Here is a 12,788-nt window from a genome sequence, read left to right as displayed (position 1 = left end):
CAGGCGGCGCTAAACCGCTGCGCCACCGGGGCTGCCCAGGTCCCCTGTTTTTTATTTGGGTCACTTGTATTTTTATTATTGAGTTGTATTTCATTATTGAGTTGTAAGTGTTCTTTATATATTCTAGATACAAGCTCCATATCAGAGATGTGATTTGCAAATATTTCCTTCTACTTTGCGGGTTGTCTTTGCACTTTCATGACAGTGTCCTTTGAAACACAAAAATTTTATTTTTGTATTTTTAAGTTTTTTTTTTAAGTAATCTCTACACCCCACGTGGGGCTTGAACCTACAACCACAAGATCAAGAGTCTCACACTTCATCAGCTGAGCCAGCCAGGTACCCCTGAAGCATAAAAGTTTTAACATAGTCTGGTTTTTGTTGCTCGCACTTTTTTTTTTTTTTTTAAGATTTTATTTTTAATCTCAACACCCAACGTGGGGCCCAAACTCACAACCCCGAGATCAAGCTCCACCAACTAAGCCAGCCAGGCGCCCCTACCTATGCTCTAAAAAGCATTACAAAATATGATACCCACGTGCTCGCTTCAGCAGCACATATACTAAAATTAATGTGATACCCACAAAACCACTGCCTAATCCAGCAGGTCATCTTGTCCTAATGCCATTTGTTGGAAAGATTGGTCTTTCCCGTGGTGTGGACTTTGGCACCACGGACAAGTCTGTTGACCATAAAGAGGATGATGTTAGGTTTTGTCTCGCCCTTCTCTCTGTTGAGTGGCCATGGACAAGTCATTTTCCTCAAAGGCTCTGTCTTCCTCGTCTGTGGAGTGGGCATAGTTGTGCTGCTTGACAGGCATTTTGTATCACGTGAGGGCATAAAAGTGAGGTCACACAGAGAGAACTCTACAAGCTGCACCACAGACACTCTCTCATCTCAGCCACAGCCTCCCCTGCCTGGGCTCTGCGTCCCCACCTGGACTCTGCAGGGGGGTAGGAGTATCTGGGATCCCATGTAGCCTTGAAGCCATGATGCACAATCTCCTCAGACGAGTGGGAGGCAAGGTGGCTCCCCCGCCTCTGTGTTTGTCCCAAACCCGAGGCAGGCCTGCTGGCTCCAGGCCCATTCTTACAGGGTTGGATAGAGCAGTTCTTATTTTAGAACAAACCCACTGGAGTGGAATCTTCCCAGAGCCAAAGGGAGGTAAACAACGGGGCCTCCAGGACCTACTCACGAGCTTTTGTTTAAATTAAGAGGAAAACATGTTTTGCTCCCTTCCGCGTGGGCTTGGCGCCTTTCATGTCTGTCCTCCCGAGGAAGGCGGCTGGGAGCCCTTGAGGTGAGGGATGATGTTTGGGTCTGTGGCTGGATGGTTCAGCATTGCCAAACCACTGCACTGGCTGTGGAACCACTGTCAGGAGCTGCTGAGGAGGGTTGGCCCCAGGATACTGCAGGCGGGGGCTTGGCACTTCCCCTGTCACTGGCCTCTGAGTCACCGGCTCTTTCTTGGGCTTTGGGGCCTAGCTCTGGCAGCAAGAGGTGAGACCCACTTCTGCAGAGGAGCCAGGGTAGCCCTGGGTGGCTGGTGATGGCCTCAGTCCATGCACTGGGCTGTGCCCCATCTGCTCACGGTCCTTGAGACGCCAGGATGAGGAGAGGAGCACGAGGGAGGCCAGAACATACCAGCTGGCAGCATGAGGAGCAGGGCCTCTAGTCGGGCCTGGGTGGATGACCCTCTCCAGTGGGCCACACACAGCCTTGGGCACAAGCTATAGGGAGACCGTGTGAACAAGGCTCCTGGCCCCTAGACATACATTGGCTCAGTGGACATACATTGGCTGCTTTAAATAACAGTAATCTTCTGAAAAGCTCTCAGAGCCACAATATTGTTCCTTTTTTCCAATTGAAGTATCAAAACCCAGGCTGTCCGGTCAGGGTCCTCTGGGTGCCTCCCCTGGGCCCTGCCTGCCTTTACTCTGCCCAGAGCGAACTGAGTCTTGCAAGGCTCCAGGCTGCAACTGGGCAGACATCTGACAGGGCTGGCCTTCTGGGGGCTGCCGAGCCTCGGGAGGCAGGTGCAGGCTGCCCAGCTGGAGCAGAGAGAAAAGGGCTTGATGAGGCCGGGGTGACGGTGGGAAGAGGGTGGGAGAGATCACTGTTAGGGCTATGCTGAGGCCTGCCTCCCAGGCCAGGAGTTGGAGCGTCAGCTCTGAAGCATCCTTGCCTCTTCAGCCTTCTGTCTGTCACACAAGCTTGGAAACCAAGGCCCAGGGAGCTGACAGCTCAGCTGTGTCCTCCCTCCCCTGACACTCCTTTTTTTTTTCTTTTGTTAAAGACTTATTTATTTATTTATGATAGACATGGGGGGGGCGGGCAGAGACACAGGCAGAGAGAGAAGCAGGCTCCATGCAGGGAGCCCAACGCGGGACTCGATCCCGGGACTGCAGGATCGCGCCCTGGGCCAAAGGCAGGCGCTAAACCGCTGGGCCACCTGAGGATCCCCTCCCCTGGCACTCCTGTGTGTATCTCCCCCACCCCTACCTCCACCCCCACCGCTGTGTGTCCTTACCAAGAGGGTGCACAGGTGGCCATCCGGGTGGTCATCGAGGGACTGTGGAGTGATCAGGGGACAAGGGTCTCAGGCTTAGCTGTCTTCCCTAAGCAAATAGGCCAGCTCTCTGGAGTTTAGTTGGGCCAGTGAAATGCACTGAGGGGCAAATGTATGGAATATTCAGGAACAGGTCAGCCCAGCAGCCTTCTGTGATGAAGTATCAAGGCTAGTGGGTCTCGGCCCCGGGCACAGAATGGGGCCGACCACCCTCCCTTGCCTCCCCAGTGCCCTGGTCACAGGGAACCACCTCTGCTGGGAGCGCCCTGCCCAGGCTTCAGACCAGAGACAGCAGGGGCCTGCTTGAGAGTGCTTGGAAGAGAAGCTGTTGTTGTGGGGGACCTGGTGTTTCCTTTTTCATTTTTTTTTTTTTAAGATTGATTGATTGATTTATGATAGAGAGAGAGAGAGGCGGAGACACAGGAGGAGAGAGAAGCAGGCTCCATGCCGGGAGCCCGACGTGGGACTCGATCCCGGGACTCCAGGATCATGCCCTGGGCCAAAGGCAGACACTAAACCACTGAGCCACCCAGGGATCCCTTCATTTTTTTTCAATGTGAAATCTCAAAGGAATTTTTTTTAAAGATTTATTTTATTTATGTATTCATGAGAGACAGAGAGAGAGAGAGAGGCAGAGACACAGGCAGAGGGAGAAGCAGGCTCCTTACAGGGAGCCCGACGTGGGACTCGATCCCCGGTGTCCAGGATTATACCCTGGGCTGAAGGCGGCGCTAAACCACTGAGCCACCTGGGCTGCCCGGACCTGGCATTTCCAGGGACTGTGCCTTGAGGTTCAGGTGACAGGTGGATGACTGGGCCACTCCTGTCAGGAGTGCTGTTCTGAGGAGCCGGGCATAGAAATGGCCAGTGGGGAGGAGGCAGAGGAAGTAGCAGGAAAGGCCTGGGCCTTCCTGCCATGCGCTGGCTCCAGTGTTCTAACGGGGTGGGCACTGGTGTCTGGGGGGCCTTTCTAGCTGCTACTCTGTGAACCAGCAGTTACCACCCCCCATCCCCGGCCCACAGTGAGAACCCCCTCCCCACGGTGGAGATTGCCATTCGGAACACAGGTGATGCTGACCAGTGGTGTCCACTGCTGGAGACTCTGACAGATGCTGAGATGGAAAAGAAGATCCGCGACCAGGACAGGAACACAAGGTACCCCCCACCCCTCCAGGCCCCTTGAAGTTGGCTCTGCCCAAAGGCAATGTCTTGCAGGCAGAGGAGGGACCCAGTGACCTGGTTTCTGGGAGACGGGCCCTGGGTGATAAGTCCCAATGTAGCCCCTGGGTGGGTTCCCCTGTGGGAAACAAAAATAAGCCCTCAGATTGGGTCTGACCACCGCCCAGACCTACCTGCCTGGAGCCCTGGAGAGGTGGGCTGGGTTGAGATAGGGCAGCTCCAGGGCCTCGAGCAGCAGACAGGCTCAAGCAGAGCAAGGAGGCTGGGGATCCCCCCACCATGTCCTAGCTCTGTCCCCACTCCACTGGCTGCACTAGAATCCTTGGGGGAGGGCAGCCACCCAGGTCTGGAAGCTGGCTCCGGGTCACTGCCTACTCTCCTCCTGCAGGCGTATGAGGCGTCTTGCCAACACTGCCCCAGCCTGGTAACCGGCCCATTGGTGCATGGCTCCCACGGAGCGTTCAGAAGATCGGACCGCCTCTCCTTCATCTTCTGGCAAGGAGGGAAAGGGACAGGCCGGGGCCATCCTGAGGAGTATGGGGCGTGGGGAGGGCTTCCGGTCACCCTCCCCTGGGCACACATTCCATTTGTTGGGCCCTAGTCGCCACCCAAGTCTCTGGTCAGAAAGAGGCCTCGTTTTTGAGTTGTGTTTTGTTTTTGTATAGGAGCCCCAGGTAGGGCTAGCAACACTTTTTAAATAAAGACAACAGGTCATGTTCATTTTTTCAAAGTGGTAGCATAAAAAATAAGAATGGGCACAAGGAGCAGGGCGTGGCTGGGGTGGTGTGTGGCCAAGGCTGGCATGCCAGCACGCTCGCCCTTCTCTGCCCGGGAGCCCCAGGTGGACAGGTGGGAGCTAATAAGGCTGCATCCAAGGCCAGTCAGAGCACAGTGCTGCTTTTCCTCAGGCCCCCAAGCCTGGCACCCGCCTGCTGTGCCGTCTCATACAGACGGGCAGAAGTGAAGTCATGAGGCTCACAGGGCAGGGGGCCCACTTACCTTTCAGTGAGAGCCCCCACCCCCACGCCCCCTTTGCTTGGCCTTGTGGAGCAGCTTAGGCTTTCCTGCTGTTCTTGGGCTCTGCTGTGTCCAGGCTGTCGTACCTCCTCCTCCCACCACCCCCGCTCCCCACCAGGAGCATTGCTTTCCTGGAGCCCCTTGCAACAGCCGTGTCCTCTGTGGGGGCTCCACAGGGGCATCACCAGCAGGGATGCCCGAGGGCCTGTGACTGGCTGTTCCAGCCCTGGCCGATGTGCACCGCTCTTGACACACCTCCCAGCAGCAGGTGGTTGGGGCCAGCTCCACCCCTGGCTGGTGCCATGAGCCAGGCCAGCTCCTCTCTGTCAGGTCAGTCATGAGGAATAAGGCACGTGGAGCAGCATGCTGCCTGGTGCCGGCTGTGGGGTGATATGGTGTGTTGAGAAGAAGGCATAGCCCTGGGCTTCGTCTCAGCTCTGCCCCCAATGAACTGCTTCTTGTCTAACGTGGAAGTGTCCCCACTCCACAGGAGGGACGTGGGCTCGTGAGGGTGGCATGTGTGGGTCAACTCACTGTGCCGAGCACTGGCTGGTGTACTGGGCACATAGCCAGTCTTACCAGAGAACAGGCCCAGACCCCTAGCACTGGGCTGGTGCCTTCAGCTGCTGCCAGGTCTTCCCTGCAGGTCAGGGCTGCTCTGCTCCCCAGGAGCCTGGCAGCGGCATGATGGCTCCTGGTTCCCAGTCTGAGTCCCACACTGGCCGAGGGCAGAGCTCTGAGTAGGAATTGGGGTCTTCACTGCCAGGGTAGATGGGCCTGGCCCTCTGGGCTGGGGGTCCTCTGATGTCCTGGGACATGACAGCTCCTGGCTCCCAGGGAGTCTGTACTCAAGCCCCCTGCCCTTCATCCAGGAGTGCAACTTGCTGGAGGCCCACACTTAGGAGACAGTTGGGCTTCATGTGAGGCCTTGAACAAAGAGGAAGATTCCAGGCCTGGGCTTCACTGGCCGTGGAGACAAGTGGGCTCCCTTGCTGAAGGGTTTGCTTGGTCGTTTGCCCCTACAACTGATGGGATGGAATGAATCCTCCCCACCTCAGCCCCTCTGGGCGGGCCAGTGCATCAGGCCCAGGGGCTGAGCCCTCGCTTTGAGCACTCTTGGCCCACATTGCTGCAGAGCCAGCTGTGACTCCACAAGGTTTCCCTACAAAATTAAGGTCAGACTGCATGGTGAATACCTGTGTTTTCTGTGAACGTGACAGCCTATGGCTGGAGGAGCCCTTATGCTTGCTGCTGATCATCGGGGAAAAATACCGTAATTCAGACGGGTCTAGGGCAATAAGGAAAGTTGGCCATGTTGTCTGGTGCCTGCTGGGGATCAGATCAGGCTCCCACGGTCCTCAGTTAAAAACATCAGGGAGAGAACTTTGTAGAACTCTGTCGCGGTAAAAATTTCTCAAAGCTTTGTGGTCACAAGAAGGGCAAAGAACCCCATCCTGGCCCTGTGCTGCACCTGACCCCATGGAGCCTTGGCCAAGTCCATTAACTGCTAGAGAGTGGAGTAAAGGTCCACATGTTGTTGATGAGGGACAGGAAGAGCCAAATGAGGCATCAGCCTGAGGGCTGCAGACTGGGCTTGGCATGACAGGAACATCCCAGCTAATGAGACCTCGTCAGGTCCCTTGCTGCCTGGCGGGAACAGAAATCCGTGCAGGTGGGATTTGCGTGAAGCTCCATTGAGGCACTGGCAAAGTTGGAGTGAGAACCCCAAGCTTATCTATAAGCTCAAAGCTGCTGGGGAACCTTGGGCAGGTTCTTGAGCCCCTCTGGGTCTCCCATCCTACCATCTACAGTTGGCCTGAGAGGGCAGGCCAGGCTTGGTGGCCTCAGGTCAAGGCCAACAGCACCTGCTCAGCATGGAAGGGTGTGGCCAGCCGAGGCAGGGAGCCAGTGCTGCGGGCAGAGAAATGCAGGTCATTCTGTTTATTTGGATTGGCCCTGAACACCAGCCCAGTCTCCAGGACAGGTTGCTCTCCCTGTAAGTGGGAGATAGGGGTGGGATGGAGGCCTGCCAGAGGCCAGGAAAACAGGACCCTGGGGCTGGCCCTGGCCCTGGGTAGGGTCATTGCTGTAGGGGTCCTGGCTGCTCCTCCGGGAGGGGCAGGTAATTGGGGTCCTCCTGTGGGGCATCCAGTAGCAGCTTCCTGTAGGGAGGGGCCTGCACTGAGCTGAGGCCAGCAACGGTCCCCACGAGGGCAGGGAGCCATCTGAGGGAGGGTAAGGGGAGAAATGTCATCTCTAGCACTCACAGGAAGCGGGGGGTCAGCAGCAGCCTCTTGCCTCCAGGCTGGTTGGGGAAGACATCCTCTAGGAAGTAGTAAATGTGGCCCACCGCAATCCCTGTAGGAGAGCCAAGGACAGCTAAGGCCACCTTCCACAGTCCGGAGCCTGGGCCAGCATAGCCTGCTCCCCACCTCCATGCGCAGTTCTGGAGGCGCAGCCAGGACAAGTAACCTCGGGCCCCACAGCATAAGTACCCATGACAACCTGCCAGATGTTCTGTACTGCCAGCCCAGGGTGGGGCCAGGGTTGACCCTGAAGGGCAGGCTTACCTGGCCCAGAAGTGGGCAGGACCTGGGGAGGGAAGGGCCTGAGAACATGGGGGAAATAGGAGCCAAAGCTGGAATCTTGACGCCTATCCCCACCCTGGTGAGGACCCACATGAGCATCAGTACATCAGACCTGAAGAAAGGAAGCTTGTAGCTGGCTGGCTAGTTCAAGGGGCCAGAAAAACAGAGGAGCTGGCGGGGCAGGAAGAGGGGACGTGAGGACAGGTGAGAGATCCAGTGCAGGTGGGAGGGAGGGCTCTGGGACAGCGGCAGCCAGCCTGAGGTGGCATGTGCCAGACGGTCTGTTTGGGGAGGGCAGGTGCACAGGCAGGCTCACCCAGCAGGTCCACGAGAATCGAGTTGCCCAGCAGCAGTGAGAAACCCATGAGCGCCCAGGGCAGGAATGGTGCATGGAAGGTGAGGAGGCCAAAGAAGTTGACCCTCACTCGGGGGTTGCGGCGGCTCCACACATACACCAGCATGACTGTGAGGGCCTGGCCCAGGAAGAACAGGCTGCCCAGGAGCCCCAGCAGCTGAGCCAGAGTCAAGGTGTGTGTGTGGGGGGGGGGGGGGCTTCCCTGGTGCAGGTCTCAGAGCCCCTGCCCCGGACCCCTGGAATCCTCCCTCCTCCCCCCATGTGCCACTCCCCGATCAAGATGTGCCCTTCCGATCGAGGCCACGCTGTGGCCTTCAGGCTCCACGTGATCCGTCCTGCTTGTCCTCTGGGCCCCAGCCTGCGAGCACCCCAGCTGGCTCCGCTGCACCCGGCCCTGTGGTGGTGTGTACGGCCTGGAGAGCTGGCGCTGGCATCCGGAGCTGAGCACATGATGTATGCTAGATACATCCTGAGCTGGCGGGGACCGCCCTGTCCCCCTCCGGCCGGGGTGCCCATGTCGGCCCCATGGCCGACACAGGCTGGGCCCAGAGGCGCTGCGGCCTGAAGTTTCAGCGCCCGGGAAGGATACGGTCATGAGGACGCCCCCGAAGAGAAACATGAAGACGAAGTCGGCCGTGCGGCCGCGGAAGGAGCCCTCCTCCAGCATGCGGCAGTAGCGGAACCTGCGGCGTCCGTGAAGGAAGTGCCACCCGGCAGAGCCTCAGTTTCCCCGCTTCGGGCCTCCCGCAGCCCGGCGAGCCGCCCCCCAGCCCGGCGGGCCGCCCCACCCCGACGCCTGGGGCCGCGCGGCGCAGGATACACGAAAAGCATGTTGAAGAAGAAGCTGAATCCCAGGGGCCCGAAGAAGAGGAAGTTGGTGACGAGCCTCCAGACCTACGGGGACCGAGGAGAGGCGGGCTGTCAGGCGCGGGCCAGGGGCCGGCCGACAGGTGCAACGGGCGGGGCAGCCTCACCTGGAACTTCCGGAAGACGAGGTGCGGGTTGAAATAGAGCTGGAAGGGGCTGAGGAGCTCCAGCTGCTGCGGAACCAGGGGTGCGGAACCCAGCGGTCACCATGGGGACACCCCTCCCGGCTGCAGCCGTGGAGACGCCCCCGCCCGCCCGCCCGGCTTACCACAGCAGCCGTGGTTAGGACGCAGGCCGCCGTGTAGGCCCGCGTCACCGCGGGCACCTGCAGGAACTCGGCCGCCAGCCCCTGCCACGCCATTGAACCTTCTCGGACACGCGTGGCCCAACCTGCGGCGCGCTCTTAAACCCGCCTCCAAGCCCCGCCTCGCTCCCGGCTTCGGCCAATGCGCGTCCTAGGCGCCGCGCGCCCAGGACGGGGGGAGGGACCCTGGGCCGGGTCGCCAGTAGGAGGAGGCAGCGGGCGGCCGGGGCGGGACAGGGGGGTGGGCGGGTCAGGACTCGGGACCAAAGAGCGGGCCCCGCAGTTGAGCACGTGGCGGTTGTTGTGGTGCCGGCCTCGGCGACGCGGGAGAAGGTGCGGCCAATGAGGAGCGGGGCTCTTCGCGGCCCGCCAGGGAGAGCCAATAGCGAGGGGCCACAGGCTCTGGGGGCGGGGCCAGGGCGCCTCCGCGGGCGGAGAGGAGACCGGAAGGGGCGGGGCCCGCTCGGAGTCCACCTGGGCTGGCGGCCGCTCGGTCCCGCCTTTCCGGTCCCCGCCTGAGTTCCAGAGGGAGTGCCACCTGGCCCAGCACGGGGGACGCGCCCGGTGTCCGACCACCTCTTCCCGCCGCCGTCCACCTGACCCCCCGGCGACTCCCGTGGGGACTCTTCCCCGGAGCCCGCGTGCCCACCCGGGCCCTCGTCATTTTGATGGAAGAAACTCCTTCATTCATTCATTCATTCAAGTCCACCGTTGATTGAACACCGACCGTGTGCCAGGGGCTTCCCTGGACGCGGAGATCCAGCAGCCGATAGGACACAGGAGACAGGCAGTCATAGGCCTGCGCTCACTGAGAGCGGGTGTTCACCGGAGCTGGAGCTGCCGCGAATAACGCCAGGAGTGGAGGGTCGGGTAGGGAGCTGTGCCGCCGGACGGGGTGATCTGGAGAGCCCCTTTGAAGAAGCGGCACGTGATTGTCACTTTAAAAGGTCCCTGTGGCTGCTGCAAAGACAGTAGACTGCCAGAGGGATCAGTAAGCAGCGGGAGGCTGCAAGGCACGGCGGTGGCTTGGGCAGGGTAGGGCCTGGAGAGTCGCGGAGGGGCTGGACAGAGCTGTGGGAGAGGAATCGAGGGTGACCTGCAGGTCTGAACACCGGCGGGTGGATGGTGGCGGCCTTTACTGAGATGAACGCTTTGGGGAAGGGCAGGCAGATGGAATCTCGTTCTGGCCCCGTTGAGTTTGGGGTGTCTGTGTGACATCCACCTGGAGAAATCCAAGAGTGGTGCTGGGGGAGAGGTCGGGCAGGCAGTCCAGTTGTGGCTGTCAGTCCTTGGTAGACCAGTGGCATTTGTGGCCTTGGGCCTGCGTGAGGTGTCCAAGGGGTGAAGCTAAATGGAAAAGAGGAGAGAGGCCAGGCATAGAGCTTACCCTTCCACAGTTAGGGAAGGCAGACCTGGCCAGGGAAGCCAGGGTAGGCTTGAGGGGGCTTCAGGAGCAAGGCAGTGAAGCTCACAGACACGTGGCCTGGGGACAGACAATGGGATGCAGCCATGCCAAGGTCCCTGTCACCAAGATCATGGAGGGGAGGAGGGAGAGGAAGGTGCACAAACAGAGGTGCCTTTACCAATGTGGGGAGCTCAGGTGTGTATGTAAGTGTAGAAGATGAGGAATGTCCTGGACAGGGCCCCAAGTTCCCCCGAGAGGACTGGAAAGGCTGAGAACCGGCTGACAAAGGTATCTCAGGTGGATCCTAAGAAAACCAGAGTGCTAAGAGGGGTTCCCTAGGGAGTGGTTCAGGGGGGCCCCTGGTTCAAGGGGAGTGAAGGGGAGGGAGAGGCGGGGCATTGAAGGGGGATGTGCTTTTGGCTCCTGAGTGAGAACAGGTCTGGCCTGATACAGCAGGAACTGGACCAACATGCTGAGTTTGGGTGGTGGGAGGCCCTCTTGAGCAGCCTCCATTTTCCAGCAAAGCAGGCCAAGGTCACATTTGAGGGGGGCCCCGCAGAGTAGGTCCTGTCCTGGAGGAGGCAGGGCAGCAGGGTGGGGATGCAGGCCCTCAGATGCCAGGGCTGGCGCCTGCCAGTCATGAGAGCCATCCAGGGAGGTCAGGTTTCATGTCAGCGTGGGGAAGTGGAGGTATTCCTGCCTCCAGGCGCTCAGCAAGCTCTGGGCCCTCCACTCAGGGTCAGGCCGGGGCTAATAGGAGGGCCTGTCATTGTGGACAGGAGCGTCTGTCTCCCCTTTGATTGGGGCTGATAAGGCAGGCGCCTGGCCTGGGGAAGGAGAAACATTCCCCAGGAGGCATGGGGCCCAGGATAGGTGGGGACTGCCAGCCAAACGGGACAGCCAGGGGAACATGGCTGGATTCGATGCTCTCTCCTCAGAACCCTGGGTATTCTTAGGTGGGGAAACTGAGGCCCAGCATGAGGCCCAGCAGGGCCTGAGGCCGACCTCTGTCAGCAGTCCAGGCTTTTCCTGTCTGGTTTCAGGCCCAGGGCAGGTCCACTTCTCTGATGCAGGCATCTGCAAACAGTTATTTATGGAGAGAAGCCCTGGACACCACACGGTCCCAGGGGCCTAGAGATGCAGGCAGCCAGTATGCTGGGGCCTATTTGGTTGCCTGTCCTAAGCAGCAGGATGGCAGACCTGCCAGCTGGGCCTGCAGTCTCTCCTGCACTGAGGAGGGACCTGAAGGAAGGCCTATGGTCCCTGGGCAAGGTGACAATGAGCCCCGCTCCTCAAGCTGCTTCTCTGACCTTGCTGTGTTTTCCTTCTGACGATACAAGATGTGAGCTCAGTGCCTAACCCCTTCCCACACATGGACCCCAAACTGCAGGGGGAAGGCCTCCCCGAAGCTCCAGCCAGCCCCTCCCAGGAGCAGCTGTGTCCCCGTTGGCTCTTCCTGTCTGGGTCATAGGATTATTTTTAGCACCGAATCCGGAACCCACTCGGCAGCAGCTGCTCATGGCCGGAGAGCAAGAACAACAAACTGTCCAGGTGGGCTGTGTCAGACCTGGGCCTGGCCCTCTGAATTTGGTAGATTCCAGACTTTCCAGGAATTAGCAGGTCTCTGGGGTGTATGGGAAGGGATGAGGCAGTTTGGGGCAGAGGATGAATAGCATGAGCCAGGCCCATGAGGGGAACAGGTTGTGCAAAGGTCCTGAGGTGCCATGGTGACGGCGCAGAGCAAAGCCGAAGGCGTGGTGAGGAGGAGGGGCTGCCTGCAGAGGCTGAGCACAGCTGTGCAGGCTGCGGTCTCTGTCCCCAGGGCAATGAGGAGCCCTCAGAGAGTTTCCAGCATGGTGGTGAGGTTACATTCAAATGGCAGCTCTCAGGAGGAAGAAGGAGACAAGAATAGAAGCAGTCGTCTGAGTGGAGGATGACGACAGTGGCCTGCGGTAGGGAGGTGAATGACAAAGTGGGAGCAAACGTGCCAAGGATGAAGAAGCCATGAAGTGACTGTAAGATGGGTGGGACGTGGCGGAGGGCCAGGTTTCTGACGGAGATCCCCCACTGGCTTGGGACAGGTCAAGTTTGGGGTGCTGTGGGACATGCCCACCTCAGGGAAGCCCTCCCTGGTCACCCAGCTTGGTCTCCCGGCCGCTTGTCACCTGCAGCGCTCCCCGTGCCCACAGGCATGCTGCACCCGGCTCTGTATCCCTGGAAGTCCTCTGTGACCTCTGAGCCTCGAGAAGGCCAGCCTGTGCCCCAGGGCCGGATCTGGGCCTGGCACTGAGACCTGAGCCTGCCAGGCCCCCACCCTGGGCCTCTTTGTCCCTGCCTGTGAAATGGGCTGCTGGGAAGAGCCCATCTATAGAGCCTCCTCCAGCTTTAGTTGGTTCCACTGTTGGGGGGATCAGATTTCTGGGCAGCGGCCCCCTTCCTGTGACACAGTCAGAGCTGCACCCCCCACCCCCCACCCCAAGGCTGGTCTCTGCCGTGAATGAATG

General features: G+C 59.4%; 2 protein-coding genes and 1 long non-coding RNA gene across 6 annotated transcripts in view; 1 reads left to right on the top strand and 2 right to left on the bottom strand.

The window, feature by feature from the left end:
• The window catches only part of DGCR6L (DiGeorge syndrome critical region gene 6 like), a 3,455-nt gene extending 2,635 nt beyond the window's left edge, over window positions 1–820 (bottom strand). The window contains exon 1 of the mRNA XM_072801933.1: window positions 723–820. Coding sequence (XP_072658034.1) covers window positions 723–820 — 98 coding nt within the window. The remainder of the gene's footprint in view (window positions 1–722) is intronic.
• Window positions 392–9,001, bottom strand: DERL3 (derlin 3). 4 transcript variants are annotated; one of them, XM_072803463.1, is made up of 7 exons: window positions 8,844–9,001; window positions 8,683–8,745; window positions 8,529–8,602; window positions 8,298–8,391; window positions 7,670–7,865; window positions 7,033–7,123; window positions 392–3,866 (listed from the first exon to the last, which is right to left on the bottom strand). In XM_072803463.1, the coding sequence occupies exons 1-7, from the start codon at window positions 8,934–8,936 to the stop codon at window positions 3,566–3,568; spliced, it is 912 nt and encodes a 303-aa protein (XP_072659564.1). In that variant the 5' UTR covers window positions 8,937–9,001; the 3' UTR covers window positions 392–3,565. The 4 variants fall into 4 exon arrangements, with proteins under 4 accessions (XP_072659564.1, XP_072659563.1, XP_072659565.1 ...); XM_072803462.1 differs by having other exon boundaries at window positions 8,683–8,748; window positions 8,844–8,997; XM_072803464.1 differs by lacking the exon at window positions 392–3,866 and adding an exon at window positions 6,692–6,927 and having other exon boundaries at window positions 8,683–8,748; window positions 8,844–8,997.
• Window positions 3,584–4,478, top strand: LOC140619683 (uncharacterized). Its single transcript, XR_012019521.1, has 2 exons — window positions 3,584–3,724; window positions 4,137–4,478. It is a non-coding gene; the product is annotated as an uncharacterized lncRNA (long non-coding RNA).
• Window positions 9,002–12,788: the final 3,787 nt, after the last annotated feature.

This window comes from Canis lupus, chromosome 27 (genome assembly GCF_048164855.1).
Source record: "Canis lupus baileyi chromosome 27, mCanLup2.hap1, whole genome shotgun sequence".
NCBI classification, from domain to species: Eukaryota; Metazoa; Chordata; class Mammalia; order Carnivora; family Canidae; genus Canis; species Canis lupus.
Note: the sequence above shows the minus strand (reverse complement) of the source record. Positions and strands in the feature narration are given on the sequence as shown.

Bases quoted from the DNA above. Each gene is read 5' to 3' on its own strand.
- DERL3 (XM_072803462.1), bottom strand. From the start codon at position 8,936: ATGGCGTGGCAGGGGCTGGCGGCCGAGTTCCTGCAGGTGCCCGCGGTG. The intron at 7,124-7,669 runs GTGAGCCTGCCT...GCTCTCCTACAG, and splicing joins GATTCTCGTGGACCTGCTGG to GGATTGCGGTGGGCCACATT. The intron at 3,867-7,032 runs GTGAGTGCTAGA...TGTTTCCCACAG, and splicing joins CTGCTGACCCCCCGCTTCCT to GGGAACCCACCCAGGGGCTA.